The 27326-nt window shown below is 48.7% G+C and overlaps 1 protein-coding gene across 6 annotated transcripts in view; it reads left to right on the forward strand.

Annotated features, from left to right (window-relative positions):
• nlgn3a (neuroligin 3a) overlaps positions 1–27326 on the forward strand; it is a 104208-nt gene that overhangs the window by 60134 nt on the left and 16748 nt on the right. For all 6 annotated transcript variants that reach the window (XM_029164793.3, XM_029164794.3, XM_029164795.3 and 3 more), the window contains one exon: positions 5487–5672. In XM_029164793.3, coding sequence (XP_029020626.1) covers positions 5487–5672 — 186 coding nt within the window. The remainder of the gene's footprint in view (positions 1–5486; positions 5673–27326) is intronic.

Raw genomic sequence — 27326 nt, forward strand, 5'->3', positions numbered from 1 at the left:
GACAGGAAGAGTGAGAGCAGGGGGAGGTGGAGAAGTGTGTGTGTGTGTGTGTGTGTGTGTGTGTGTGTGTGTGTGTGTGTGTGTGTGTGTGTGTGTGTGTGTGTGTGTGTGTGTGTGTGTGTGTGTGTGTGCTATAGCCTTTGTGTGATTGATTGAGTGGCAATCAGATGCATACAGCTCATACTCATCTGTAGCTGCTCGCCGCGGCCCTCGAACGGCGCTGCGTGACCGGACGACCAGCTGCCACGAGCGGCGGCACCAGCGCCGACCTACTGTATCTGCTTTTCATCTGCGTCTGTTGTAACAGGCCTTTGTCTGTCTGTAAGAGATCTGGGTGTTAGGGACCCAGATATGTGTCAGATGAGCTTTTGTGTTTGTGCAGTGCAGATTTTCCCCTGACATTTTGGTCGGTTGGTTGATTTTTTTTTTTTCTTCTTCTTTTCCTCCCGCTTTGTCGCACACAAACCACATTTTCCATTCGAGTGGCTGGGTCTGTATACAGCGGCGCGGCGCGCTCTATCTTCAGCATCATCAAACCACCTTTCAACTGGCGACACGTCGGCGGCGTCGCTCCGTTCTGCATACGCTGCATCTATCTGTGTCACCGTGTTCACTCCAGCCAAAGCGTTTAGCTTTGTGTTAGTCTGCCGTGTCGCGCGCTGAGCATGTCATCGGTCCCTTTGAAGTTCCCCAGTGTCGGAGGGCAGGTCCTTGAAACTACACAAAACTTTATTGCTATATTTTAATTACAGATTCATAATGAGACCAGCAGGAATACATCATAGTTTCCATGTTCATGCGTATGAAATGGGCTAATGTGACGCTTCTTTAACAACCAGGACATGCTTTTCTCTTCCTCTGACAATGAGGATGTGGTGTTTGACCCCCAGAGTTTACACAGATGCTTTGTTTCGCTTGCCTGCGACTCTCTTTCTCCCCGTTTCCTCAATGTCTCTCTTTCCTGCTCGCAGCCGTGCCATCGGGCAGCGAGCTCTGAACAGGAGCTGTACACCCATCCAAGTGGCAGTCACCCTGGTTCAGGCCCAGCCCCCCCCCCACCCCCCCGTTCCCGCCCCCTCTCCGCTCACCCATTTTTCCCGAGTCGTGTCATCCTGTTGAAATTCTAACCCAGGAGACAGAGGATGAGGAATCTTGTGGGAATGACTGCTGGGTATGTCCCATGCTTATCGCGAGCGAGACACACTGGCTCTTTATGCTGCTGTGTGGAGGGTGGCCTCTTCCCTTCTCTGCTTCTCATCCACACCCTGGAGGCTCCCATTCAGTTCGGGTCTGGCTGGGGGGAAGTCGGAGCTCCTTTGTGGTGTTGGTGGTGGGGATGGTGGTGATGGTGGTGGTGGGGGGGGGGGGACAACTGTGTGGCCCTTTATTTCTCCAGAGAAGAAGGAGGGAGGAAAGATAGAGAGAGGGAGGGCAGTAGGGAGACGTGGGCGTGTGGAGGGGGGGGGCGATGTAGAGTTCGGACACAGACGCCCTTGTTAACTCGCCCCAGAGAGGGAGAGGATGAGAGGGAGAAAGAAACAGGGGACATGCGAAGTTGAAGCAAGAATGAAATTAGGAGAAAAGCAAAAAAAAACCTTTGGTTCCGTTACGTCACCGCTGTTCTCCCCAGCCTCCTCCCGCTCGTCCCTCTCCTCTCCCCGACTCCTCCCCATCCGTCCCCTCCATCTGTCCATGCGTAAGCTCCCTCTCCAGCTCAATAACAAGCCTTTGCCTCCCCCCTCACTTCCATCACCCCCTTCCCACCCTTTGCCATTACTTTACACACATTCTATTATCTGGGAGACCAGGCTAAGAGAGATGTCTGGGGTCAGAGCGATCATTATCATCACCTCTTTCCGCTGCACTGTGAATTATAGTCCGCCGTATAGGAAACACGCATTTAAATCATAATCAATAGAGAAATATCAATGTTGAGAGGCTTGGCTAAAGGAAATCACTGCTGTGGCTCAGGAAGAAATGGAGACACTGTGTTTAGACTGAGATAGTGGCACACGCTTATTGATAAAATACGATCAAGCCACAAAATCCATTATGTGGCATCACGCTCAGCGCTGGCTTCCTGGGTGGGGGGAGGGGGGAGAGGGGGCCACTCTCCTCTGCTGATACCGAGGTGATGCAATAATTGTGGCGTGTCTGTGAAATAGCGTGTGCGGAAAGTGCTGGATTTGAGTGGTGACCTCCCGGTCTCCGATCCGTACTGTATGCATTGCCTGACCCTTCGGTCGCGTGGAGGTGACGGGAGCAAGAGTCCCCGCGCAACGTGCAACACAGCGTCTTTATCCGGCACAGGGCGATGCAAGGCGACAGGTGTGACCCGGCTGCGACCAGACGCGCTCACCTCTGGCTCCTGCAGCTGAGGCTCAGGGGGGGTGGGGGCGCTGAGGCCCGGCCGCTGCGCCCCCACCAGGAGGAAACGCACCACAGTGAAACCACATCGCTGTCAGGGAGCGACGGCTCTGAGACATGATACAAAAACACATCTTGTAATCAGCCAGAACAAATTACGGTTCCAACGTGCGGAGAAAGCGAGCAGAATTACTGTTATTAACGCATACGGTTTGTTTGCAGTGAATTAGAAACGCTTATGCTAATTCTGTGTCAAACCAAGTTGACACATTCCATATTTAGAAATCTTTGTTTCAAGAGTTGGAAAAGTAGCGATTCTTCCTTGACTAAGTCTTCTCAACACATCATGTATACAGAAATATAGATCGGATGTGACATCAATAATTTAAAAAGGTTGACTTAAATGAAGGCATGTCCTTTTCTCCTGAAGAAACATTCGCCTCATGTTTGCTGCAAAACCCGCAACAGGCGCGATACATAACGTTACTCAGAAAATTTAATTAGCGCAAATTAATTTGCATGCACTTCACTTTCCAAAGTATCAGCTCAACTAGAACTATTTACTATTTAATAATGATTATTTCATATTTGTTGAATTAACGTGACTGGGACACTGTAATTGTGTATACTGCCGGTGCCAATGTTAATTGGTCAGATCATTTAAAGTTGAACTTGCATATTGATTCGATTTGCGGCAGCTAACAAAGATAGATATTAGGTGATTAAAGCTCATAATGGAATGTTTATTGTGCCGCAGCATCTAGCGCGTTTGTTACAAAAAAAATAAATAACTCCAATTGAATGTGGGGTTGAGTAGCGCAGTCAAGCACATAACCGGCCTCACCAAATAGTTCAGGAGCAGCGAGCTGCAGCCCAGAATCCCAAGGTCCTGTGTAGGTGTGAGCTGTGAGCAGAGAGCGCGCTGCAAATCACGCTTCATGTGCAGCCAAAGCCCACGCAGAGCTGATCAGACAGGATCATCTGCTCGATCTGGAAATCTATAGCCTGACCCCCGATGAGACCCAGGGACATTTAGAAACCTCCAACCAAACACACAAATATACGGCGCATGTGCCTCATTATTAAGTTGATCAGAGCGTGTTGAATTAATAATATTTGTATTTTTGTCCACCTTATGCTGACCCTGATTCAGGAAGTGCTGCATAGGTGATGGAGTTAAAGATCCATAAAGCACACAAACAAATACCAAACACCTCACAGCATAAACATTAGGGACGTAAAAATAGAAATGGCCGTGTATAAAAACAATTAGTTTCTATCTTAATTGCTTTCCGAAGAAAATACTTTCTGTCACCATCCCAATTAAAACATAACCAGCAGCTATATTAGATGTATTTTTAAAAGGTGCCTGCAGCTTGTCTTGTTGTCCAAGATATTGAAGTTTTAATGACCACTTTCATTTCCAGATGCAGAGGATTGGAAAAAGCCACAGAAGACCAGACTATTGAGTTTCATTCTGTGAGCTGGGAACCCAGTTCTGATGATTTACATTTCGCTAATGGCTCTTATTACATCGCCAAATGGGTAGTATTTACTATATCTTTTCAATTAGGCTAACAGTTGCACAAAATCCATTTTTTCAAGCCGCTCTCCTGACATTTCGTAACCCATCTGACACACACTTGCTGAAGTGTGAACCATTTCGCAAATGAGGGTTATTCTGGGAGAGTCGCGGCGCCTCTCTTCTCCCCACAACACCCGCGAGAGAGCGGTAAAAGCCGTTGTCCTTTAGTTATGATGGAACTCGCCGGAGAGCGGCGCGAGGAGGAGAAAAGGAAAAGCTGTTGAGCCTCGCTCCTCGCTGTCTCTGTTCCCCCGCCCGTCCCTCCCTCCCTCTCCCTCCCTCGCTCTGCATGTGCCCTGCTGCTCTGTCATCCTCGGGGATGCGTCTGAAGGAGACCATCTGTTGATCCATTTGTCTCCTGCTTTGCTTCCTGTGCCACCGCCGCTCTCTCCTATCGATGATCAGGCCTGGCCTTTCCCCTGCCCACTCTCTTTGTTGCTGTCGGCCGGGCACTCGAGGGGGGGGGGTGGTGCTGTTGGGGGTGGGGCGGCAGGTTGCGCCCTCTGCAGACTGTGATTCACCAGACGGTGTCGAACACGAGCGCGGTGCAGCTGCCTCCTAATCTGTGTTCAGCTGAAGTACATGGTCTGACCTGAGTCACTAAGTCGCACACACCCGTCATTATGTGGACGTATAGAATATAGATGCTGAAGGATCTTCGCTCGCGGCTCGACACGTTCATTGGCTGTGAAGTGTTTGCCGACGTTGCCCCAGAAGAGAGGGGGTTAGTTTCCATGCACGTCTCCTGGCTGTCACCTCGTATGCATGTTCAGGGGTTTGATGGACACTGAGTCCACCGTGGGGACTTCAGGGATTGCTTGCCTTTGATCTTCTCCCGCGACTCTCGATTACCCATCATTCAGCGGGAGCTTAGGCCCCGGAGAGCGGCTGAGAGATGGTGGCGTGTTAACACGGGCTCTGATGTACCCAGGAGAGACTCACTGTCCAACTCAGACATCATATAGGAGATTACACAGACACAGAGGAAAATGTGCCCAGATAGCGCCTGTTGTGAATGTTTAGACTGAAAGTATGTGGCACTACAGAGTGTGAGAGAGAAGCGAAAGATGCCAGAAGACCATAGCAATTTAAAAAAGCAAATATAAGAGGGACCACAGCAGCATTGGGATTGTTGTACATCTTATTATCACGTCATTTTCTCTTTTCATAGATTTGTGGAGGTGCCGTCAGGTTTTCATCCCTGTACAGCCAATAAACCTGATGATGGATTCAACAGGACACACATGACATTGATTTCCCATAAGGTTCCTATGATATGTTGTCACACGTGCTCCTATTTTACAAACACGTCGTCCGAAAGGTCATGATTTTTGCTGTCGATGTCGAGTTACTTAAAAGCAGGCCGGCGTTGCTCATTGCACGTAATCTTTCGTGTTGCAGGTGCACGTGGATAATAAATGGGTCGGGTCTCGCGTACTCGGGCTGCAGCCTACCTTCATTCCTCTTCTCGCTTTGCGTAACAATGTGATTCATCCGTGTGAGTTGTTAATCTCCTAATCTCCGTGCGTCGCAGGCTTCCTCAGCACCGGCGACCAGGCAGCCAAGGGCAACTACGGACTCCTGGACCAGATCCAGGCCCTGAGGTGGATCAGCGAGAACATCGGCTTCTTCGGAGGAGACTCCAACCGCATCACTGTGTTCGGTTCTGGGATCGGAGCCTCCTGCGTCAGCCTGCTGACTCTGTCCCACCACTCCGAAGGTACGGCACGGCGGGTGGGGGTGAGGGGGGGTGAGGGGGGCTGAGGGGGGTGAGGGGGGGATACAGCTGTTGAGCTCGGCGCCTGCTGGTGTGTAGTTCTCTAATATTAGAAGCTGCCGAAGCAGGTCGTGAGTTACGGGTTTGCGCTTAGATCGCGGTGGCGTTCGCTCCCATTAGGGAAAACTGAAAACTCTACATTTCACATGCAGGCATCCACACTTGTGTGTCTTTGCTACACAGATAAAGAAAGAGAGAGCTCTTAGAGGCAACCACAGTTAGACTAATTGACGGACCGACTCCACGTGTTTATCTTCTGCCCACTTTAATGCTGCTGCTTGATGATTCATGGCTCATCTTGGCCTTGTCTTTAGGACTAAATGCAGCGGGTGCACATAACCTGGACATTCGATAAACATCCCTCACGCTCGTGGCCCTCTAATGCGTCATTGTATTAGGACGGACCCTCACTGCGCGTGAGGAGGTTCCTGCAGCAGGCGCTTCGTCTTCCGCAAACGAACCGATGCTTCGCTGCGGCCGTAACTGTCGGCTCCCGACTGCTCCCCGCAGAGTCAAGTGGTCACATACATAATCCTTAACCTGGACTCATCACAGTCCATCACGCAGTCGGCCATCTGTTGTTTCTTTTATGCGTTTAATTGATAGCAGTGCTTCACATGTGACAGGCTGTAGAGATGTTTCGATTCTCCGTAGCAGTTTTTTTTTACCCGTGTGTGATCAGGAAACCTTTAGGCCGCCGCCGCACGCTAAACACCGGCGACGAGCAGAGATGGGCCTCTGATTTGGGATTCTGACGAGCCGACCGAGGCCTGCGAGGACGAGGTCACTTGAGCTGCTGCTCGTTCCCGTCTCAGGGATTTGTGATGTGTTTTGCGTTCTCCAATTTGCATTAAATTGTTACTAATTGCCTTGATTTCCTCCGATGAATGACGACTGCTTTTGAATTGAATTTTTACCATAAATGCCTTTTTTATTCATACTCCATAATGCTACGCTCCATGTAGCATGTTATTATACTGCCAGTGAAACCATCTCTCTGCCTCCCAGTAAATTGGATATTACCGTGTCTGTTTTTTCCTTCTGAATAGAAATGTATGCCCCACTGATGGGATAAAAAAGAGGAGCCAGTAAAACTTGAGGGATCCTAGGAAATTGAAACAGGAAGCCTTCTATCACGCCAGGACTCTTGCTGCGAATGTTACCAATGGCAATCAGATTTCACACAGTCTCTCTCGGAGCACAGATTGTTGTAATTATATAAAGTTTAGGACTGGAGTGGGCTGCAGGATGTGACAGGAAATCCAAGCGAGGAACTGTCTTTTTTGCACCTGCTTTCACAAGCTCCCGTGCACCCGGCGCACCCTCCTTCCCTCCCGCCGCCCGAACCGGCGAAGTGAAAGCTGGTGGGAAGTTAATGTTGCCACGACGACGCCATAAACAAGTCAGGAGTGAAAGCGCCTGAATCTGCATGACGGTGAAAAATCTATAATCAAATGAATTATAGACTGTGACATGGGCACACCTGGTTTCAGGTGGCCTCTAGTAATGGATTTGTGTAATGATTTCCTATCCATGTTAGCAGACTGTTGCATCTTGGGAGGATTGCCTCATATTGAGTTTCATGCTTTGCACCCTGAATGGAAATTAAGCCTGGGAACAAGGTCGTAAACAATGCATTATGACACCTCTCCCGTTTCCTGATTTGACTCTTTATTCCAAGTTTCTCACCAACATCAAGAACCGCTCTCCGTTCCCAGAACTCCCACCAGTAGAGTCACATGGAACGGGGCTTTTTACTGTTTAAATTCCTCGGAATAGGGTGGAACGTGATTGAGTAGCGCAGGATTCGCATGCTCGCGCGCAAAGATTTCCCTGCCCCTGCTGCTTAGATGTGGGATAACGAGGCCCAGGTAAAAAAAAAAAAAAAAGTAAAGCAGCAGTGACACACTGTTCTGGAGCTCCGTGGCATGTCAGTGTATTTAATGACAGTATCCCACTCGTACTGTACACAGTCTGTCATCACTGCCTACAGTGCATAGACTTTCCATCTAACAGGCGCTCCTTTTATGCCTTTTGGTGGCAGAGTGACAACTTACTTCAGATGCTCCGTGCTCCTCCTGAAGCCTATTTAATAAGCTGGATCCTCCTATATCATCCTAGCCCTCTGGCCTCTCTCTTTGATTGCCTGCTCCTCTGGCCTGGCCTTGGTGGCATTGCTTTGTGGGCGTGCCGAGGGCTGCAGTCACAGGGTACATCCATCACCCGGCCTCCCCCTTCTGGTCGGCGTGAAGGCAAGGGCTGGACATTTTCTTGCGAGGGCTGGATTGTTTAGACCCAATCTAATCTCCTGCTCGCTGAAACCCATCTGTCTGCCTTTACAGAGAGTAAAAGCATGCAAGGGACACATACTTTCTCTCCGTGTGCCATATACACCCCCCCGTCCTGTTTTTTCCTCTCTGGGTTTCTGCTCCCAAGTCTGCAGCATGTGTGGTGTGTTGCTATTAATAAGATGGCTGCCTTGTCTGCTATGTGGCAAGCAATCTAGCTGCACATCTGAGACTTTGGAAGCAGAATGGTCATTAAAAGCGCAGTCTCTCTCGGCAGGAGAGTGTTTTTGACCAGCTTATTAAATGTAGCTCAACAGTTGTGTTCCCACAGAGGGAAATCTCTGTCCCCATCTTCCTTTTCTGCGGCTTCAAACGGAAAGCGACTGAGGAAGTTCACAAGCGGGGACTTAAGCCAGTCCCATGTATTATCTATCTGGCATCGCACAGGCACTAATTGAACATGCAGATTTGGCTTTTTCCCTATCTCCGACTAATCGCTGCGATATAAAACGCGGGATGGCTTCCCCGCACGAGAACAGAATACCGAGCAGCCAGCGTCTTTCGGGGCGACGAGCTCGTACGTTGGTGGAGGAGTGAAACCGAAGCATCCGCACGTGAGCTCCAGCTGACCGTGTGTGCATGCTGGCATGTCGGCGGAGCACGCACGAGGCAAGGGCTCGCTGTGGAGGCTCTGAAGGTCGTTTGGTCGCCCCTCCCCCCTCCCCCTTCTTCCTGTAAGCAATCAGGATAAAAGCTCCACTTCTTAGGAAGTGCTCCCCTTTTAATGGAACGTCTTGGACATTAAAGACAGCTAGTGTGGAGGATCCTTCATGCCAATGTCAGCTTTCATTTTTATTAAGACTTCTGGGTTATTGAGGACCATAAATGTGCATGTTAAACGCTTTGGTTTTATTACAGCCGTGCAATGAGTACCAAGCTTTTTAACGCAGGACACCGCATAGCAAACACTGAAACCCCTGAACCATAGTATTAAGAGGGCAGCGCTGCAGCTACTTGGCTTTCACGTGAGGGTAAGGGCAAAGGTGCGCTTTGGAATCCATTTAGCGTGAGGGATCGCGCCGTCGGTGATTAAGAGACGAGAGCGTCGGGGAACGGGTAGAAAGAGATTCAAATAAATATAAGAGCATGACAGGACATTTTTCTCCAATCAAATCTGGAATATTCACTTTATTAATGGCGACTCTTCGTAGTAAAACGTCGCTGTAGATTTCCTGACAAGAATTTATGACTCTTGCAGTCTGGGAAAGGACGTGACTTGGAAACTATGGAAATTAATGCACTATTGTACAGTTTTGTGCAGTTGATTAAGTGAGAGACTAGGGAGCATGAGGAAGTATAAGGTAATGATTAGACTGAGACTCAAACTGCCACGTCGCTTTGGATTAAAGGCGGTCAAATAAGACTTACTAGTGAATTATTCAAAGGCAGAAAGTGTTCAAAGTTCCAATAAGGTAAATTAAAATTATTGGCGCTCTCCACCGTCAGCATCGCTGTCGTACTGGCTGGCCTCACACACCTGTTTACTGCAAACAAGCAGCGTTCAGATACTCTACGCAGCCTGATGAAGCTCGTTTATGAGGTGAGGGTGATTAAAAAGTTGGATTAATATCTAAGGTTTTCTCATACCTCAGTTAATTGATGAATGAATTCATCATTTATGCTTTTTCATCTCCATATTTTTAATATCAACAGCATTACGGCAGCAAGTTCATGCACGGCAGTGAGCGGTGAATTATTCCTACTGATGTTGATGTGGAATACGCATGCGTTCATAGATAAAGCCTCTACCTGCCTGACTTCAGGAGCAGAACCCTCTTGGGATTTTACAGCCTGCATCATTACAAATGACTACCGCGTGCTCCTGGCATGTTTTCAACTCATGGACTGATAGACGAACCAAATAAGACTGACAACAACGTTTATTGAACCCCGAATCAATCAGTCTCTGTCAATCTCGCTGATACTGTGCTACATTTGTGGGATTCAAAGGCTGCGTTGCCATGGGCACCTTACCTCTGCTCCGATAATGATTTAACATGTACACGGCCGTTTGTAGTTGTCCTACAACAGAGAACAACACGAACACCGTTGTAATGCAGCGACTGGGAATTAGAGGCATGTTTTGAGCCTTGAGTACAGTCATCCGCTGCTGTACCTAAGGCTAATATGAATACTAGTAACCCAGCAGGGATGAACACCAACAACAGTGTGTGACTGTCTTACAATGACCTTTGAAAATGACACATGTGGGTTTGCTTTATGAAATACTCCCCACGAGAGGTCCTCCGTGTGGAACGGCCTTCAGCTCCGCATATCCCTACAGGAACTTACCTGTTCTCTGACTCTGAGTCCATCGACACTCACTGTCAACTTCATTTCTATGGGCTCGGGCTCCCCGTAGCAGACATCCATCGTCTGTGGAGTTCAAGCATCAAATAAAGGCACCTTGCAAAAGCTGTAATGTGAATTGGAGTCACCGGGATGGATAGATGCATAACCACATCCCTGGGATGTTATTCATACGCGATGGGAGCAGTCATTGTTGTGCAAATGCCTCGTGCTTGAGAAAAACCAGGGACAATTGTCGAAGTTGAATAGACCCCATTTCTGAGGTGTCAAAGGCATTCAGCGACTCGACACTGTAAAGTTAGCTCGGTGTTGGGGGCAAAAGAATGCCTCCCTCTCCAGGTTTGATTTGTCTGTTTGCTGAAGGGTGTCTGTGCATCTCAGGGTGTGAAAAAGGCCGATGCGAGATGAGAGAATGGGGGCGCGCTTTGTCAGGTGTTGTATTCTTCCACCTTGATTGACAAGAGCGATAATTAAACCAGGGGGATGCCATCTCTGCGGAGCAAGAATGCTTGTATTTATTTACGCTGACTCCTCTGCATTGTTGTCTGCCATATACTGTGGCTGTTGTCGTGTGGAAAAAAAAGCAACTCGATTGTGGCCTATGTGGCATTTTTCAGCCGCTCTTAGAACAGAACTTGCTTTTACTTCACAAAGCAGAGTGGAATTGCTATTTTTTACAAAATTACGCACCGGCTAAAAGGTACGGCTATCTTTTGAACTTGAGGCAAATTGGAACTGGTCTAATTCAGGCAGTAAATAGTTATTTTTTTCCCTTCACTACTCAGGATTGCGAAGTGAAAATGCAGCCAGCGTCGTATTGAGCCGAAAGAAGAAAGAGGCAGAGTAATATGAGGTTGAGAGGGGGGTTATTGGGTTAAAGACGACTCCTCTGAGGTCAGAAACCCAGTTTATGGGACAGGAACACTCAGCAGAATAACATCCAGCCGCACTGTCTATCAGGGGGAGGCGGCCTCACGCTACATACTTCTATCCAGAACAGAGTGGAGGAATGAAGCGTTTGGCGAAAGGCCGGGAAACAGTGACGGCACTTCATTTGGGTTGTCCTGCCGTCAGTTTGTCTCCGCTTGCAGCAGCTAGTTGAGCCCATAAAGCATAGAGCTATAGGTGTTAAAGAGCCAAGCGGCAGGTCAGAGGAAGAAGCGCGGGATAATTGAGTGCTTTAGTAAATCCGTGCCCCCATCAGCCAAGGTAACAGCTCGGGGCTTTATATGCACCTGTGGCGGCTGGGCCTCGGCAGCCTGAGCGGCCCGTCCCGGCCGTCTCCAGAACAATCCAGTACACGGGGAGCCATGTGGAGCCGTCGCGGCTGATGAACGAGGTGACTACAGGCCGTGTCATCCGCTCGTGACCCTCGGTCCCCGGCGAAGACGCCGGCGAGTCATTAGTTCAGGTAGACGACGTCTATGAATCATTCTGGATAAATCGTTGTCAAGGCCACGCTCACGCACCTCCTAATGGACAGTGACAGGCAGCGTTGGTTGGAGGGGAGTGGTGGCTTCTGGCTGCGGCTCACTCGGCTCGCAGGCATCCATTGAACCCATGGCTGCGTCATATTGCTTCCTACCGTCTGCTCTGGATTGACGGAGGCGTCCGTCCCTCCGTCCGTCTCCCAGCTACACTTCTCGCCTTCATCTCCGATACCTTTTCTCCGTTTCCTCCCCCCTTGTTTCTCATAGCAGTGTCTTTCTTTCTCCAGTGCCCCCCCCCCTCCCCCCCCCCCCCCCCCCCCTCCCTCCCCCGTGCTTCGCTTTCGCCTTCTCACCATGTCTCCCTCGCTCTCCCTGCCTTCTCTCTCTGGCACCAGTGTAAAGCATCCATTATAGAGCGATGCATGGGTGTCTGTGTGAGTGGGAGAGAGGGACTTGGCACTCCTCCTGCCCCACCTGCAGAGGAAGCACTGACAGCTGAGCACTGGGGGCTCATCTACTCCCCCTCCTCCTCCGCCCATCTCCACATCTCCACTGACCTCCCTCCTCCTCTCACACCTTCTCTTTTCTCTCTCACCCTCACTTTATTCCCTGTTGTTCCACACACGCTGGCCCAGTTTCTGACGCCGCTCGCTGTCTCTTACGCTCTTCTCACATTTCATTATACACATCCATCATTGCTTTTTCGCAGCACATCCTCGGCTTTTGTTTTCTTCGCTGCTTCCTTTTCGTCCATGGCGGTGCGTTCGATGAGCATTCCGCGGTGGGCTGGATGTCGAGCCGCGTGCGCGCGTTGTTAAAGAGCTGTTGTTTTCGTGTGAGTCCACCAGATGAAGAACTACAGCGTAATTAGCTGAACTTTGCCCTTCGGTGATGACCGTGAGCGCTCCGTGTTTGCTTGTTGTTGCTGACAGCTCACCTCTGTGGCGCGCCGGGTCAGACCTCCGGTGTCCGTACATCTGTTTATCTCAGCAAAGAGGGGGAAAAAAGCTGCATAAATAACCGTGTGGAGCTGTTAGAGCAGATGCAGAACACTTCCAGGTGTTTCAAGCTGTTTTGGAAACTTTTAGATTATGTTGAAATGGGAAATGTATGACTTTGTGCTCACTTAATTCTGTCCTAACCGCTGCATCTACACAGAGAGGAAGAATACGTGTTTACCTTGTGATTATAGGCATCCAGGATTTTATCATTCTGTTTATATAGAGCCCGGTTGCTACAGTCTGTGCTTACACACACAGTGATTTGGAGAGAAAATTGTTTTCTCAAAGTGTGATAAGGAGTGTCACACAGACAGAACATCAGTCCAATTACTTTGCTGTAGAAATAAGCTGGTGTGATTTTACCGCCGAGAGCCCATAACAGCGCGATTCAGACGTCGGCATTCACAGGATTGTATTTGGTGGACGTCCGCTAACCGTCCACTTCCTGTGGACAGCATGCGACGTGGGAATGTGCGGCGGCGTTCCGTACATGTAGACCGCCACATCTGGCCGGCGCCAATGAATTAACCTTAGCTGTGAAATTTGCATAGTCTGAGCACAGTGAAATCCCCAGTGAGAGGAACTTCAGCAAACATGCTGACGAGCAGAAACCTCTACTATAAAGGGCCAACATTGTGCAACCTGACAAAAAGACTAAATCTTTAGCTTGCAGGCCCCCAAGGCCGTAATAGATTTTTAGCTTAGAGAAGTAACATAAGCTATAGATTCTCTTCTGGTAAAAGAGAGTGACTCACCAAATCGAATGCTACAGAACAGCACTGCCAATGTGCTGTTTCACAACTTAGAGGCAGTTTCCTTCACCTAGATTGGGAATTATGTGTCAAGGTGCAATATTCATATGCCATTTCCATCCGGAGCGAGAGGCGACCTGTTGCTGCAGGCTGGAGCGGAAGAAGACAAAAGTGCAGTTTGACACTTGGATTTCCATAAAAATAGCGTCTGCAGGTTGTAATTATGCATTAATCGCAGGTGTGAGGCGTCTGCGTGCTCTTAACAAGCTGGCTTGTGCGAGATATCAGCCAACCACATACAGTACGACAGTGACTCATTCACGCCTTTTCTTTTTCAAAGTCGCTAGTGTGAGAGGCTGTCTGACATAAAGAGGCGTTGGATGCTGAGCAGGAAAAAAATGTGCACATGTGCATCTCTTGGAGATTTGTGGTCTGTTTTTCCTGGTGCTATCGTCTGCCAATAAGAAATACTGAGCCCTAAACGAGCCCAACTCTTACTGCATTAACATATTACAACATTATCCCGTTGTGGCTAACCATAGAGCTGCAATTCAATACTTGGTGCAGCCACTTAGAGGAAAGGACCCCCCTGGGACGCCTTAAAGCCTTTATGTGTGTGATTTGAACTTCTGCTGAGTCTGAACGAGAGATACTGGAGTTATGGAAGATATCAATGTATACAGTATGGCATATGGCTTTTACATTTTATACTCAAATCTGTATGAAGATGATTTTACACATTTTTTATTCTGCAACATGCTGAAAAACACATTAAATCCCTTTGTTTTATAACTCCATCAATTCTGGTTAGTTTCTTGAATAGAAAATAATTTGGGGGGCAAAAATATTTTGTTGTGAGAGATTATTTTAATTAGATGATTTAATGAACAGTAATTTACTTGAAAGAATTATTCCATTTTATTAATAAAGACGAGGAATAATGATTGTTTTCACATAATATGTCTACACATGATTCCACTCTCAGGGGTTGGCAGGGTTTTTTTGTGATCCAGGTACCAGGTAGAAGCACCAGTCACAAACCCTGTCAGAGAAGCTGCAGGTGGTTTGTGCAGATCCTCAGAGTGGTAGGTGGTGACACCGACCTGGGGATGAGAACAGACTAGATGAGTAGACGGATATCAGAGACAAACTAACGGCTGACTACACTTGATTCTTGGATTGTCCAGGAATGCTGGGGAATGTAGTCCACCAGATGAGAGGAGTAGGCAACACTGCTTGTGGTTTGTGACAGACACAAAAACAAATCCCAAAAACAAGATCCAATCAGTTGTTGGTTCGGAATGCAGTCCTTTATCTGTTCCTAACATACAAGGACAGATAAATACTCAAATATCTATAGATGAAAACATGAAGATGTGTAGTGTATCAAAATCAGTAATGGATAAACTGATGCTTGATGACGTGGGAGACCTGCTGGTTGTAAAGCTAAAGGTGCACTGTGACAGGAGGAGAATCTGGAAATGGAAGTAAAGTTACCAACACAGTGTTAGTGTTAGGTCCCGAATATTTATAAAATAGTAAAAAAATAGACTTGTTATTGATTCATTGTGTCATGTAAGAAAAAATGGTTCAGCCTGGAAAATTGATCATTACTCTTGAACAGCTGGGAGACTTTACTGACATTGAAGGAGAAACCAAACCCCCGACGTGTCTTCTATGCTTTTCACAAACAGAAAACAAACAAGCAGTAAAAAGAAAATGTCCCTCATGATAAGCATTTTAGTATTCAACACACATGTGGAAGTACTGGTGTTAAGAATGGGCAGAAACAAATGGAAAGCGTTGCCTGTTGTCACCTAAGCGCACCTGGCTAATTGCTGTAGAATCTCATGGCTTCCTACCTGAGGACTGACGCAGTCCCACAGTCAGAACAGGCCTTCGTTCATAGAGCGCCGCAGCCATGACAGCTGAAATGACTGCCGAACAAAGGGAAAAACGTAAACCACATTATTTGAAGGTGACCCGGGCCCTCAGCAGACAATCAAGTCTTTGACAGACTCAGCGTTTAACTAAAATAAATACCGTGTTTTTCTCACCGAGCCCGATCCATCAGGTTCTTCCAAAATGAGAAATAGGCATCGCTCTTAAAACATTTCTCCTTGTTTAAGTGAAGGCTATTTGGAGAGCGCGCTTCCTCCGCAGTATTTCACGTGTTGACAAACCCATATGGCGACAATGCTAATCTTGATCGATGCTCGGCGCCACGAACACTACTCTCGCTGTAGAAGATAATGAAATGAAGCAATGCAACATTTCACAAAAATCATCACAGTGATGTGTTTATTATTCATTATGAAAGGCATCATGGCTCCTGCTGTTTCCCCCGTCGGATGAAAAGGAGTGTTTACGTTCTAAACACAGAGCACAACAGAGCGCTCGCCTGTGCCCGTCCACTGTGCTATTCTTAGGGCTCCCCTTAGAGCCACTACCTAATTGGAGCCTTGCTTGTCCTATTGGTGGGGCTGCTCTCCACGCAGACTGTTTTATGAGGCCAGTGAGTGACTGAGAGTTCCTGTCTGCGTGTCTGCGGCTGTTCTCCGGCACGTCCCGGGACTCCTGCTCATCGGTGAGGGCTTCATTAGCCGAGGATGGGAGGTGGCAGCAGAGAGAGAACAGCTGTTTAGCTAACCACTTGCATTGTTAGCCAGCCTTCTCCGTATGCCTAACTGCCTAAATCCGTCCCCTAGCTGCTAACAGAATGCTCATTAGGAGAGGGGAGGGAGACTTGATGGGAAGCAGCGCCACGGTGCTGCAACCCTTTCTCCTTCTGCTGCCTCTCCTCTCCCCCCGGACTCTATTAAACACCTGCATGGAATAAACCTTCCTTTTGTGGATTAACTATCAATCCAGCCTATTTTGACCTCTGGTCCCTATGTCCATGAAATGCATGTGTACCTGACAAGCACCAGCCTCTGTGATCCCAGAGGACGTAGGGATGCTAGTGTGTTTTATTCTTGATCCCCAAGCTGCACGGTGTTAAATTATTCAAACTGAATTTGCCACTGTGATTTGCGGAGGAACCCAGTGGCATAAGCGCGTTTCCTCTGTGTCAAAACGGATGGGAGCACCAGAGATGGCACTGTGAGCATCGCATGGCGTACATGTTAACGGCTGAAGATCAGAGCCAAAAAAAAAAAAAAAAACGCATCCCTGGCTGAAAGAAGGTGGCCCGTGTTTGATTAAAATTCAAATAGGAAAACATGCTACTGTAGCATGGAAGTACTTCACTGAATGAACACAGGCTGGTTGCAAACATCCTCATGCTGAAAGGCGGGCGGGCGAAGTGCTCGGTGACACTGGAGGGGGCTGACAGAAATCAATGTGTGGTGCAGCTGATACGCTCCCAGCTATTTGCAGTAAATGACAGCAAATGTCGACTCTTGGAAATAGTGTACACACCATACATAAAACATACAATTTGTTATGCATTATATTCCTGCCAGTGTGCGCCCGTTTTCTGCGTTTCATTTGATGAATTTGTTTGTTTTAAGATAAGAAGCGACAGGCAGAAGAGTCTTCCCCTGCTTTTAAATAGGAACAAAGCTCTGACTGAGGTTTACACATACTTCTGGCTAATTTAACCCTCAACTGAAAATAAACATTTATATGACAGTATAAAATGATTGTAATATATCAACAGAGATATTACTGAGCATTATAAATCAGTGGCAAACTTTTTGAGTAGATGTCGTCGGCTGGATTGTCACAGAGATGAATTTGGTGACATGTCGGCACGAAAGCATAAAGTACAGTGAGTAGATCTCTACTGAGGAAGCTTTTTTTTGATAAGTGTATATAAACTTAGAGAAATAAGATTTAATCTTGATACTTTCTTATTTTACCATCTGTTGTCAAGCAGTGCGTTTGTTTATTAGGCGATAATTTCAGGTTATCTTCCCTCTTGACGACTGCTCCTCTTCACATTATCATCTGACCCTGACACAGAAGATGTTAGGACTCAAACTTAGTATTTTTCTTTTTTCAAGTGGTTTTAAAATGGAATTAAAGCAGTGGGTTAAAGTCCGCTTAATGACGCTGATGTGCAAGCGGTTCGGACCACACCTGCGCGCACCGTGCGGTGATGGAGGCTGACACTGACACATTCTATAGTAATGGCAATGGGCACAGCGACACCACTCTGAATGTGTGCTAGAGGAGACTGTCTGTGGGTGAGATACGTGTCAGGTTGTGTGACATTAGTTGCTGCTGAATACGTGTTAGCTTGACATTGAGAAAGTGGAGTGTGCCAACATGCAGTCTAGCTGATAGACACGCACACCGGGCCCCACACGCATGCCCGTACCGTGCACCCATAACATGAAGCCTATGCAGACTCAGGCGAAGCTAACGCTAACGCACACGCGTGCGGCCGTGGGACTGTTTAACGTTGGCCTGTGTAAATAACCCAGTGCTCAGCTTAGCTCTGCACACACACACACACACACACACACAGAGTCCATGTGCACATGTACCTCTGCACACTCGGGGGGATTTCATGTGACTACAGCTGTGCGCCTGCGAGCACTGGCTGCAAGCGAGCGCCGCAGCAGAGAGAGAGGAGGAGATGAGCGGCGGATGCGGATGCGGACAGATTAGAGACGCGCGTGGCCCTGATAGCTTTTTAAGATGTATTTATTTGTCTATTTTCTCTCCCGTCTCCGCCTTGGTGGAGACAGATAATCTGAAGTGTGACCGCTGAGGCAGGAAGGCACAGCTGGATCTCCTCTCACCCCGCTCGTCGTTGGTCGTTGGCAGACGTTGGGCCTGCACGCGCGTACGAACGGGGAGCCGTACGACATGAGCAAATAGAAAGACGCACAGGCAGCATGCAAACACACACACACACACACACATGCGCAGAAATAAATAGTGAATGAAGCTGCCAGGCCCGGGATGCACTGCTTCTCACCATACTGTAGCTCAGCTCACAGCTCTCTGCCCTTGTGCCGGGACCTCGTCCTGTCACTCCGCGTTTTACTCCCTGCACCACCACTCCACTGTGAGCAGCCAGCACAATTTTAAGTATTGAGGTGGTGAAGAAACTGTCCACCACTACCCATTTGGCCTTTTCAGAGCTTGACAGGAAAGACCGGAGGTAAAAATATACCGCATACTGTCCTGCCAGAATTGAAAACGGCTGGAGTGCTACTGTGAAAGGGGAACGTATATAGTCCTTATTATTAGGCCGGCCGGTCTGAAATGAGGTTGACATGGTGCCAGACATTGAGATGTTTTCTGTCATTTGGCTTTTTTTTTTTGTTTCATCTGAAATTCAATATGGGACATTAGTGTCCAAATGGATGCTCTGCAATGGATATTAATTACTTGTCCAGTGCAGTTTGTGACACTATCAATCTGTTATCAGCTGGCTACACCAATGACTGAAATTAACTGTCACTTCTCAATATCAGCCAAGTCATCTGCATGCTTTATTGCCTTCATTACGACATTCAGGCCTTAAATGGTATCCTCATGAGATTGGACGGTAACCAAAGCATCGGCGGGCGCTAATGCGCGAGATGGATGTCACGCCGCGTGTGTCTGGGCGAAAGGAAACTCTGAAAGTAAATGTCAGTGTTGGTAGCAGCCACCTTACAGGGAGCAGGAATGTGTTGTGGCCATAATTGGAGTGCAGCCATATGATGATCTCCTGAGGTTCATGTATATTTGATAGGGCCCGCCAGATGTGGCCTTGGATGTGTATCAGCAAGCAATCTCTCGCACGGATCGCGCAAAAATTAGATTTCATCTCGGGGCACAAATCTAATACACAGGTTTATATTTACTCACAGTTGCAGAGCATCATAAGCCAATATGACCCTATATAGAGGTGGCAGTGCTACGCAAAATACAGTTAAAATGAAAATGCTCCGAGCAAACTGTTCCGCGAGCCATCAAAGCTGCGCGGCTGTGGAGCAGCTCAGTATGTGGCTGCTTCTCCGTTGCATAACACAAAACAATTGAGGGCCTATTCACAAATGAAATGGCATATATTGTTTTAGCTTTCGTCTCTTTTAGTCTCCGCAATCAAATTGTCGAATAGATTTGACGAATCTACATTGGGAGGAAAACAGCTGTTTCCAATTCCAGTGATGTGTCTGAAGTCCTTTCTCTCACCCATCGAGAAATTTCCCAGCGTTCGGAAAATATAATTCAAGCAAATCACAGTCTGAAATCATTTCACAGGCTTTGGATTGAGCTCGAGTGCAGTGCCTATTGGAGATGAAATGGTTGCATGAGTCACCCAATGCATTGAGATGCCTGTGTCTTCCCCACAATGAATGCAAAGTCACAGTTAGCATGCAGAGTGCCAGTTTCGCTTCCCAGCGAGCCTTTGCCTGCTCTGAATACTCTCCAGGGACAATAGCACCCAGCGAGAACTTTTACTCTCCTCACTTCCCTTTTTTCTCCCTCTTCCTCCTCCTCCTTATCCTTCCACGACCTCTCCTCTTTCATCCCCCTCCCGCTCCGCCCGCGAGGCAATGAGAATAGATGTCGGCAACTTAGCGCATCCACACGTCTGTCTGTTTGTCTTGCTATGATATATTTTCTGGTTTCGCCGTTTAGATAAACGTGTAGTCAGCACCCTTTTGTTCCGAGGAGGCAGAAATGAAGGATCTCAGATTGATGAAGCCTTGGGTCAACACATTTTTAATCTCTATTACTGAAGTCAACATCTCAGCAACTCTGTGTATTTCCCAATCACAATGAAAACATTTTATCGGATTGATGTAGATTACTTTTTGCAGCAGATCGATGCCTGGGGACCGAACGGTGCGTGGGGATAAGCTGCACAAATAGCCCTTAATTGTTTGGGTTTCCAGATGACTTGATTTGTTCGAGCAGGTATTCAAGCTGCTGCTGCCGCCGCCATTGTGGCATTTTGGAGGCATTTTTACAGCCGGACATGTCATAACCCAATTGTCTCAACGTCCACTTACAGTAAGTGGCCGCGGTGGCTAAATGGAAGTTTACAGTATGAGGCATGAGGAAGCCGAGGCCGACGTGGGGCTCTCCAGGGACGGGCTGTTGTGACTGCGCTGCTGCACTGTCTGTCCACTGTGGTACCTGCACACATACATGTAGGAGCAAACACAGCAGCCATGCGACCCCACGCTCAGGCCCCGGGGGTCACGGTCCAATCCCCTTCCCATCTGAGGCCGGTTTTGCTCTCGGTCCCGACCGTGTGTCCGAGATTGAGGGCGACGCATCTCCATCCTCTTCCTGTCGGCTGCTTGCGTGGCGTGCCGCCTTGCATTAGGCCCGGCGGCACAATGGAGAGAGCGGAGACCGGCGGCGTCAGACGCTGCGAGAGAGGACCAAGCAGAGTGACGTACAGTACAGTAGGCGCAGCTAGAGGAACGTGCTCCCACCGCCTGAGCCATGGTCCAGGCTGGTGCAGTGGTTAATCAGCTCAGGCTCTGCTGCTGCTGGTCCCACCAGCAACAGCAGCAGCAGCAGCAGCAGCATCGGACCCTAAAAGGAATCAGGGGAGTTACAGGGGGACTCGTTCAAAGAGGAGGAGCACAACAGTGTTGAATGGAGCGGAGGAATTAATGCACAGGCAGGGGAGTGCTTTTATGCCTCCTCTGGTTCCGGTTCATTAATGGCGGTTCAGATTAAAAGACATGTTGCTGTTCTTGTCGGAGGAAAAACAGGTTGCTGTCTTCTTGGTGTCCTGAGTGTGATGCCTAATGAGCCAACAGTGTGTGTGTGTGTGTGTGTGTGTGTGTGTGTGTGTGTGTGTGTGTGTGTGTGTGTGTGTGTGTGTGTGTGTGTGTGTGTGTGTTATATTATTGAAGATTATTTATTAATACAATCTTTGCTAAAGCAGTAATTAGTACTGCAAATTCACACAAGTTAACCCTGTTAAATCAAGCTTAACAGATAGATTTATAGATGTTTTCAAATGTGCTGAATTTAAATCAGAACAACATTTAGCTCGTAGTGAGGATGTGAGATGCCTGCAGTGTTTCCTGTGTGTGCTAGCAAAGGACCGAACTTGCAGTGAGAAACAATTTCTATTTAAATGCCACTGAGCCAACACGTTTATGTGCACATCGTCTGCCTTTGTGTGTGAAGCCGCAGCCAGATGTAATCGGGGACGTAGGCTTCTCTGAACAAGGCTTGTAGGCTAGTGATCTGCTGTATTGGAAGGCTGTGAAAGGGCTGGGGTAAGCAGTAAGCAGCTTCCACCCACCTCCTCCTTTTAGCCGGAATGCGCATATCCATCTCAGCTTCACCTTCTGTACCCCCACATCTCACAGCTAATTTGTTTCTGCAAGACTTGGGCACTTAGACTCCCGCGCTGTCTCTCTCCCTCCCTCTCTCTCTCTGTCTCTCTCTCCCCCTCTGTCGCTCTCCCTCTCCTTCATTCCTCTGTATCCCTCTGATTCCCCCTAGAGGGGTGCACGCCCCTCGCGATAATTTGCCTGTCACAAACGCAACGGCGGCCTCTTCGTGGCTTTGCTTGGCCCATGAGTTTCAGCCGTCCCATCTGGCTGTCACAGACAAGATGTCGCCAAGAATAGAAGCTTTCCATCCTCGCACGTTTCATGGCTGAATTGTCATATTTGTATGTGACTTACATCTCTGACCCTCCCATGCTCGACATATTTTACATCTGATTTGTACGTATGCAGCTCGCTCCCCCCCCTTGAAGTCGTGCGCTTTCGCTCTGGGTGCCAATTTCCACCACATATATAAAAAAATGCACTATGGACACAGCTGTGCAGATATGGTGCAATGCGTGATGCTTATACAGTATATTTAGGAACAACAGGAGTGAGATGCGACACAGCAGCCACTTCCACAGTTCTCCCAGGAAAACCAGTTTGGGTGGGAGCTAAAGACATCATCTCCTCCCAGCACGCTGATCTGAGGTCTATTTGTGGACGCGGTAGTAAAAAAGAGGAAATCATAAAAACATCTTTAACAACTTGTCTCATCTAATGAGATTAGCAGAGCCGCTTACATAGACGCGAAATGGAGATCCGCACAGATAACCCCGGAATAAGTCATTATTCCCTCCGTTTCCACATCGACGCCCAGTCAAGGCCGGCTGGCGGTGGGTGTTGTTGCCTGTACGCAGCTATCGGGCCGATCTGGGCCCTGCGAGCGGGTGAACGCCGCCTCGAATGCCCCAGCACAAAGAGAGCCAGCCACAGAGGGACACAGTGATCGCATTCTCTGCTTTTCCGGGGTCCGCAGCATTAGTGACACACGCATGAGTGCAAATGGAAGAATTCTCCGCGCAGGTCCTCCGATGCTCTCGGTTTGGTGAGGACGCTGCCGAGGGAGGGGAGGATAAAAATCAATTCAGTGTGAGCGCATGCATGCATGTGTAGTCAGGAGAATAACATTCCTCCGAACCGGCAAAAAGGAGAAACGGCTGAATGAAGAGTGAGTGCAGGAGAGGGCGCATCTTTGCCAAGACTTAAGTGCACGTGCGTGAGATCAATAGCATGAAAAAAAATATATATGCAGTGATCTCTCCGTCTACCTTGAGCTGCAAATTCCCTCCACGGCACCGTCTCTGTTCATGTATTTTGCATGAATTATATTAATTTTCCTGGCTGCAGTTTAAGTGATTTGGGGAGAACTCGAGGCGCGAGTTGCTCCGTCACCGAATGTCAGCTGGAGGAAAGAGAGCTGCAGCCTTTCATCCATCAACCGCACGTCCACATGCTTTTCTGGCACCAGCAGAGTACTTAGAAACTGCCCTAACCTTCATCTAAGTGTCACAGGATGATTTAAGTAAGTGAGTGGGCACATGTGAGTTCATGTCGGTGGGCACCGTGACTGGATCACACGGGATTTTCAAATAAATACCAGTGTTACGCTGCTAAGAGGTCCGGATCCAATTTACTGTGTTGGACTAAACAACACAAAAGGATAAAAAAAAACTTTAGACAATAACACTGAGGTATTTGAATTTCCCCTTTAAGCTGCTTTACTTAAAATGACAACACGCAATGCTCCCAAATGTCACGATGGAGGAGAACCCACCCAAACCCGGACCCAGTTGAACCCAGTCTGACTCGTGCGTGCTTGTGATTAGCGGCGAGATTGATGCGTTCAATGACGCCCGGTGGCCCTGGTGAGCTGCGCTCGCAGGCGGAGGGGAGGCCGGCGTGCGCGCGATGATGAGGCCTAGAGTGTGTGGTATTGACCAGTGGATGTCACGTCGTGATTAGTAGGAGATATGGCCGCGCTCAGATGCACATCGATCCTGGAACCTGGGTGCAGCCTGTCAATGGGGTCATTTTTATCCTCTTTTACGCTCCCCTTGTCTCCGTTTTTTTTTTTTTGTACCCTCTCCTTCACTCATACCTTCATCTCTCCTCTGCCTTCTCCTCCTCTCCCCTCCCATACCCCCCCCCCCCCCCCCCCCCCCCCCCCCCCCCCCCTTCTCTCCATCTGTTCTACTTTCCCATTCCCTCCCTCATCCTCCCATCCTCGCTCATGGATCAAACTCTTTATCTGGCCTAAGCCACAGCCTGCAGGCAAGCAGGCAGTCTCTACAGAGGCTGGAGCAGAAGACCAAGCTTCAAACAACATTATATAGGGCTGGCATGAAGCATGTTTCACACTGATAGATGAAAACACTGCCCCCTCAGACACTGCTTCTATATGGACGCGATGAAACACAAGCAGAACAGTCCTCATGTCTCAAAGCCCCTCTTGCTCTCCACTTAAATATTGCCACAGCACCTCGTGGGATGTAAGACGGGGTAAAGTTTTGTAGGAATTAGGAAACAGTGGCACTCTTGTGTTCGAATCCACGCAAAAACAAAGAAGTCGGCTTCTTGGAGGAAGATGCATTTTGTTTGGCAGCTCTCCTGCTGGATCGTGCGTTGTGAAATGAATCCAGAGCATATCTGGTTTAAAGGAAAAGCCAGGTAGCCAGAATAGCAGCCACCATGAAAGCGCACGAAAACAAAGTATGCCCTGAATTATAAGCAGTAAATAGTTATTAGGTTATTTCGTGCCGGGTTTAATCTTTGATGTTTCGGGTGACGCACACTGCCTGCACGGCTCTGCCCTGTAAATCATATATCCTCCATATACAATAAGCTCACCTATAAAGTGAATGTAGTGACATAGAAATCATCTTCAATTTGAAGATGACAGTTTGTGTTGTGGCAGAAATCTTATAAGAATAAAAAAGAACAATGTAGGTGTCTTTACTGGATGAAATTATCCATAATGCATCAGACCGGAGGCACTTGTGTTTAAGTGGATGGCAGCCTGTGTTGCTCTTAGTTGTAGCCATGGAGACATCAGCTTTTACCCTGTTGTGTGACTTAAAGGCGCAGTGTGTAAGATTTGCAGGGACCTATTAGCACACGGGGAGAACGGCATTCAGAACATGCAAGCGCCTGCAAATACCAACTGCTGTGGTAGAATTTATGCGTCTGCACAGGGAGCTGGTCTAGTTATCGCTAGACCGCGCACTCTTTAACTTTAAATCACCAAGAATGCACAATTAGTCCAAGTATTCCCCTCTTTGAACGACTTTAAATGTCTCGCGGGAAATAAACTTGATCGCTTGCAAAAAGTAACGCCACAGTGGATTCCTTCGTGGATGTGATTTCCTAAATGCGAAAGAAAATGGGAGTCCGAGCGGACGAGCTGCTGCAGAGGCAGAGCAGCGTCTACTGAGCGTGTCCAACTGAGCGCTAGCCTAGTTTGACTGTAGACGGAGAGGGAGGCTCGCAGCAGAGGGGGCTCGGCGCCGTCCGCCGCTCTGCGGGGATTTGCTTACAGTGAGGAGATGGTGGAGGTAAGGTGGCTCAGAGGATTCAGGCTCCGCTGAACGCAGACTTATGTCTAATAATCAGCAGGGAGGGACTCAGCGTGGTCCCTTAGAAAAGAGAGACGGGGAGGGTGCGATCGAGAGATACGGGAAGGAAGAGAGTCAAAAAAGGAGAAGTAGCAGTGGCCGTGTTATTTTTTTCTCTCGCACTGGCTTTTATGCATATGAGAAGAATTTTGATAATATTTTACTGCTTTACATTTTTTCACCCCATTAGCTCCTAAAGTGACGTTGAGTATTGTTAAGAAAATGAGTCCCTGACCTATAAAATGAAACGTGGGCCGATCCAGGCGTCCAAGGTCACCCGTCGTCTCATTAGTGCCATCTTCATTAAGTTCCCCTTCTTTCGCCACTAAGTGGCCGGCGGCGTTAATGCGGGCGCCGATCGGCGGCGGCGGCGGCGCGCCTCGCGGTCACGTCCGCCTCGGAGCCAGACTGATAAAACTCGCCGCCGACGCTTCGCTGAGTCCCGCCAGCTGTTCCAGATTGCAAAGTGCAGTCATTTACGGGGCTTACTGGCATCGTCGCCGGCAGGACATCCTCGTCCATTAACGCGGGCCGAGCGCTCACACATGCCCGCTGATGCCACGTAATACATCAGCGGCGATCCAAAGCGCAGCCACGTCATGTTACTCTCGCTCCAGTGATGCAGCATTGGCTCGGTGCATATCAGCATTTCATCCATATTGCAGTTGTCAAAACACGGCCTCACGCCATATGCTGTGTTTGTTCAAGCCCGCGGGTGTGTTCGAGCGTGGCTGTCTAACCTATGGTGCCGTTGTCACACCCCCAAGGTCAAGCTCCTTTTTTTTTTTTTCCTCTCCTATCAGTGGTGAATTATCTCCACAGCCTCTCCACCAATCCGGGGCCTGAACCACATGCCCGTTTAACGGGTTTCTGGTGAGGGGGCAACGCGGTCGAGGTCAGCGCGCGGCGGCTGCAGGGCCGGGGCATTTTAGCAGGGGCCCAATGAGTGATTACCTCGGAGCTCCAGTCATAATTCAGAGTGACCTCAATCTGCCAGCGACGCCGTGGCTTGATGGATCTGCTCGCGGTCCGGGTGTCGGGGCTCTCGCATGTCAAACACAATCAGATAATGATAGGGCGATCTGTTGCTTTTTGCGCAGTAAAACATGCGAGACGCGGATGCGACACACGCGTTGGGCCGAGGATGCGGCGAGGAGCCGTTCCCTATGTAGATGTCGGAATCCGGCGCCGGAGACGAAACAGCGTCGCAAATTGTTAACCCTCGTCACAGTGATGCCTGTCAGCTGCCGCTCTATTCATCATCGCCGCATCGTATCGATCAAAGTCAGCACAAATGCGCGCGCACACACACTTATGAAGACGCACACATACAGTAGACACCTCCCAGGGTGGATAATTAGTGGATTCCCTCAGTGGGCGAGTGAGCCTTTGCTCTTTTCTCTCTCTCTGACCTTCCCTAGTGAGCCTCCTTCCTCCGTGGGGCTCACACACAGATCTAATACATATTAATCCTTCCCATGGAAATGCACTGGATCTATATGTTTCTCAACAACAACGGTGAGGCCTCAGTGTCTCTTCCTGCCTTATAGCCTCATAGTTAAGCTAAAGCTAATGAAGATCTGTGGGTTCGGGCGCAAACGGACACTGATCCAAGTGAAGCCGATCACTTCAATCGCAGCAAAATAGATTTGATATACGTGTGTCTGTCAAAATCACGGGAGCTGCTCTGCCCGCGAACGACCTCCTACAGCAAGTTGTGATCAAAGACGCCGGGAAAGCGGCCGTGGCATCACCGTCGGCATTGGGATTCAGCACAGACTCCATGCACCATGACTGGCTCTGTGCGCGCGGCGCAATCCGACTTGAGATGCGAACGGAGGCAACGCTATGATGGGAGGGGAGGGGAGGGCAGAGGAAGGGAGGGATTAA

This window comes from Betta splendens, chromosome 10, assembly GCF_900634795.4.
Source record: "Betta splendens chromosome 10, fBetSpl5.4, whole genome shotgun sequence".
NCBI classification, from domain to species: Eukaryota; Metazoa; Chordata; class Actinopteri; order Anabantiformes; family Osphronemidae; genus Betta; species Betta splendens.